Source organism: Pseudopodoces humilis, chromosome 11 (assembly GCF_049639895.1).
Source record: "Pseudopodoces humilis isolate 2021_Gansu_Grassland_sample_001 chromosome 11, ASM4963989v1, whole genome shotgun sequence".
NCBI lineage: Eukaryota > Metazoa > Chordata > Aves > Passeriformes > Paridae > Pseudopodoces > Pseudopodoces humilis.
The window spans coordinates 684,164-688,431 of NC_142210.1; the positions used below are offsets into that span (position 1 = coordinate 684,164).

Sequence of the window (4,268 nt, forward strand, 5' to 3'; positions counted from 1 at the left end):
TGTAACTAATGAAGAGAGCAAGGCAGAGAAATGATGGGCTAGCAGGGCAGAAATAGGTCGGGTGCTCCATATGGATGCACCGAGGGTGCTTTAGGATGGCTCTCCCTCTCTGCTGAGCACACAGGAAGGACACTTAAGGAACAAGGTACGTGGTGCTTTCCCCAAAAGAGTTCACCTCAGGTCTCCTATCGACATCAACAGCAAGGAACACAGAGAGGCTGTTCAAGGAGTGTTTTCGGCAATGTCCAAAAAACCGTGTGCAGGCTGGGGGGGTGGGAGGTAAAGCAAGAAGGGAAGCAGGAGCACTGGTGGGCTCCTGTGCCTCTCCTCGGCTGCACCGGAGAACGATTTCAGCTGGAGGAAAGGAGTGCACAGGTTATAGGGCAAAGCTGGTTACAAAAACAAGCTTGAGCCTAGGGGTAGGGCATAAAGGGCTCCTAAAAAGTGACAAGCGATGTCTGAAGTAGAGACTAAATGTTTTAAAGCCAGAGCGAACAGCACAAAGATGGTCCCGGTAAAGGGTCCACAGAGGCTGCTAGAGCAGAAGACCGTGGGCTGGAGGGTGCAGGGTACGAGGTACGTGGGAGGGAAGGAGCAGGAAATTTGCAGGATGGTGCAGGGCACAGCCCGGAGGACGGGAGGGGAGGACAGGTGAAGCAGCCGAGGGCAGGCTCGGGGCAGGCTGAGGCACAGCACACGGGCAGCGTGCCGCAGCATGGCATGGCAGGGGGCTCGGGGGGAAGGAAGGGCCGGAGCGAGGGGCAGGGCACGGCCACGGGCCGGGACCAAGAGCCGGTACCGACCTGGGAGTCTTGGCCGCGGCGCTCTCCCGGCGGTCCAGCACCCCGGGCACGCAGTTGGTGAGCTCGGTCCAGTCGGCGTGCAGCCCGCAGCTCCAGCCCGTGGAGAAGCGTGAGAAGAGCCAGGTCTCCCTGCGGTTGGGCCGGTAGCAGGTGCACTTCTTCTGCCCGGGCCGGCAGTCGCAGGGCACCTCCAGCCGCACGTTCTGCACCAGATGGCGGCCGAAGGTGGTGCCGCCGGTCTTCTGGATGTGCAGAAAGACGATCACGTCCTCGCCCTTCATGTCGAACGCGAGCTCCCGCTCCAGCTCCCGCACGGGGAAGTAATACTTCTTCACGTAGTGCGGGTCCGGCGTGGGAAAGAGGTCCAGCTCCTCCGAGTAGGAGCGGCCGCTGGGAGAACCCAGGCTCAGCCCCGGCCCCACGTACTGGTACAAGATAAGCATGAAGCACACGGAGACGGCCACGATCAGCAAGAACTTGCTGGTCCTCTCAACCATGGTCCTTCCCGCACGCTTCATGTGTCACCATCTCCCGGGGCTGCCGGCGCTGGGCAGACTGCGGCGGTGCCGGGGGGTGGGCGGCGGAGCTTCGGCGTCTGTGCCAGCCGCCTCCCCCCGCAGCTCCCCTGAGCAGAGCCTTCCCCGGGGGCGGCCGGGCCGCTCCCTGGCTCGCCTGGGCTCGCCGCCGTGCCCGCCCGCCCCGCCGCGGGCAGCGCCGGGAGCGGGGCAGGGGCAGCCCGCAGCCAGCCGCTCCGGAGGCGGCAAACTTGGGAGAGAGACGGGCGGGAGGGGGGCGGAGAAGGCACCGAAAGGCAAGAACCAGCCTCCTCCCGCCCTCCCTTCCCCGCGCTTCAGGAAGCCACCCCCATTCCGGCGCTGCCTCCGCCGTGCCCCAGCCCCCGCGGCACCGGCGCGGATGTGCCCGCCCCCGCCGCCGGCTGCGCCCGGGCCGGGCTGGGCTCGGCTCTGCTCGGCCGGCAGCGAGCGCTCCCTGGCCGCGCCGCCCCGCCCGGCATGCACAGCGCCGCTCCCCGCACCGCCCCGCTCCGACCGGCCGCGGCCCCGCCCGGGCCCCGCTCCGCTCCCCGGCACCGCTCCCGGTACCGCCCGAGCCCCGCTCCGCTCCCCGGCACCGCTCCCGGTACCGCCCGGGCCCCGCCCCGCTCCCCGGCACCGCTCCCGGTACCGCCCGGGCCCCGCTCCGCTCCCCGGCACCGCTCCCGGTACCGCCCGGGCCCCGCTCCGCTCCCCGGTACCGCTCCCGGTACCGCTCCCGGTACCGCTCCCGGTACCGCTCCCGGTACCGCCCGAGCCCCGCTCCGCTCCCGCTCCCCCGCCGAAATCACCACCACTGCGGACCTAGGTGGGCTGCGAGGCGGCTGCGCCTCCCCGGAGCGCTCGGCTCTTAGCGCTTCCTTTATGTGCCGCCTTAAAATTAATCCCGAAAAGCGGAGCTCGGCGCTCCTCGGGGCCCGGATTTCTGCCCCCGCTTTGAGGCAGCGCTATTAGCAAGGAGAATGTTTGTCTGGGAATAGGAGCGGGTCTGCCGCGGGTCTGCGGCCGCCACATGGACCACCGCAAGCCTCTGGTTGCGATGTCGCTACTGGATGGAAGAGGAAAACGCTCCGGTCACACAGAGGGTGATGGTGGCTGTGAGCTGGAAGAAGCCTGGGCACACCATCAGCCACAGAATGTATTAATAATAATGTTATTAATAATAATAGGTGAAGCTGAGGCAAAATTCGGCAGGGATGTTATTTATAGCAAACTTTCCCATCGAAATGCTTTGTGCTGCTCAGTCAGGCGGGCTCCATCCAGCAGCGAGGCTGCTGCAAGGGTTGGTTTGGAATCTTAAATCTCCCAAAACGAAGGAAAGCGCTGGGAGCGCCAGGCAGTGCCCGGCTTACAGCGATCTCCTCTGTAGGGCAGCACTTAGCAGGGGAAGGTGTTGCTGCGAGGATCGCTGCGATCCGGACCCGCAGAGCCCGGATCCGGCGTGCTCGGAGCCGGGCATCCCCCACCGGAGCGGTGAGGGACAGGCAGGTGGGAGTCACTGCCACCAAGTCTCCAGGGAACCCCTGGAAAACACCTTTGGGGGCCTCTCTGACTGAAAACGGGGGATGAAACGTGGCCTCGTGTCAAAGAGTGAGGCCAAAATGTAGTGGCAGTCATTGAGACCCGAGTTATTGGCTGTGCAAAACAAATTATACGGGCAACTGTTAATTTCTAGCCAAAAAAAAAAGTCTAACCGAAGTGCCCGGTTCTTCTGTCGTTTCTGCTGTTGGAGAAAGTTTCCTTAAATTTCTGGTGCTTTTTTAAAATAGAAGTTAGATTTTAGTGCTCCGGCACTGAAACATTCTGTCAGGTTACATTTCTTAAATCCAAGTTTTAGGTTACATTTTAATCCAAATCAGGTTACATTTTAATCCAAAAGCCTTATGTAAATGTAAAGGAATTCATGCCGATGGGTCATTGTTAAGCACTGGGTCAAATTTATAACGGCCAAGGAGGAAATGAGATCCTGGATTTTCATTTGAACACCCTGACAGATAAATCTGCTACATTTTGAGATGGCTGCATTACTCACAAGTTATGGAGCCCCAGTGAGTTATGCAGTTCTTCCCAAACAAGTAACAATAAAATGTTTATAGCACCCAAAAGCATCATATGTTGTGTTCAAACCATTCATTCTGTTTGATATTTTCCTCTTAAAAGTCTGCTTCTGATTCTCCTCTTCCCATGTAGGTTAGTTACTCCAGAAACAATGATGTCATTCTTATGCACAGAGTTCAGCTACACCGAGAAGCATAGCACAAACCAAATTTACAGCTTTGAAATTTATATTCTGATTTGGGAAAGACTGGCATATACATGATGCTTACATACATGGTTGCGGTATGCATTGCAGCATAAAAAACCAGAATTTTTGATTGCAATGTGTTCACCTACAGTTCTAAAGATATAAGTATTTAGAAATGCCAGAATTGTGGAGAAATCAGTCATTAAATTATTTCCAGTTACATGAGCAATTGTTAATGAATTGTTTAAACTCTCAGGTATAAAATATTCTGCCCTTTTCCTTAGTTATACAGATGGAGATATTTCATTACAGGTTTATATTTGTGGTAAATATAGTCCCTGTTAGTTTGTGAAAGAACATACTAAAATTCAATCCACGTAAGATAAACAGACCACAAAGGAAAATACAGAATTATGGCTGAAAATGTGCTGTTTTCTTTCCTTCATCTAAAGTGGGTGTTTGGGGAACGTGCTGGAAGCACAGGGAAGGCCAATACCCTTCTGATTTACACTTACACTGTTACCTGCCATCCTGCCTTGGAGACACCCCAAAACCAAAGCTCTGGGGTCAATGCTTTTACTTTTATGAAGTGATTTGGAATCCTTCCCTGGTAATTCTACATGCTGCTCTGAAATGCTGGTGTTTTAAAGGTTCCTACAGGTGTGA

The 4,268-nt window shown here is 56.9% G+C and overlaps 1 protein-coding gene across 1 annotated transcript in view; it reads right to left on the bottom strand.

Annotated features, from left to right (window-relative positions):
* Positions 1-1,523, bottom strand: part of HS6ST1 (heparan sulfate 6-O-sulfotransferase 1) — a 185,589-nt gene extending 184,066 nt beyond the window's left edge. Inside the window, exon 1 of the mRNA XM_005529620.3 lies at positions 804-1,523. Within this exon, the coding sequence (XP_005529677.1) occupies positions 804-1,321 (518 nt within the window). The 5' untranslated portion in view covers positions 1,322-1,523. The remainder of the gene's footprint in view (positions 1-803) is intronic.
* Positions 1,524-4,268: the final 2,745 nt, after the last annotated feature.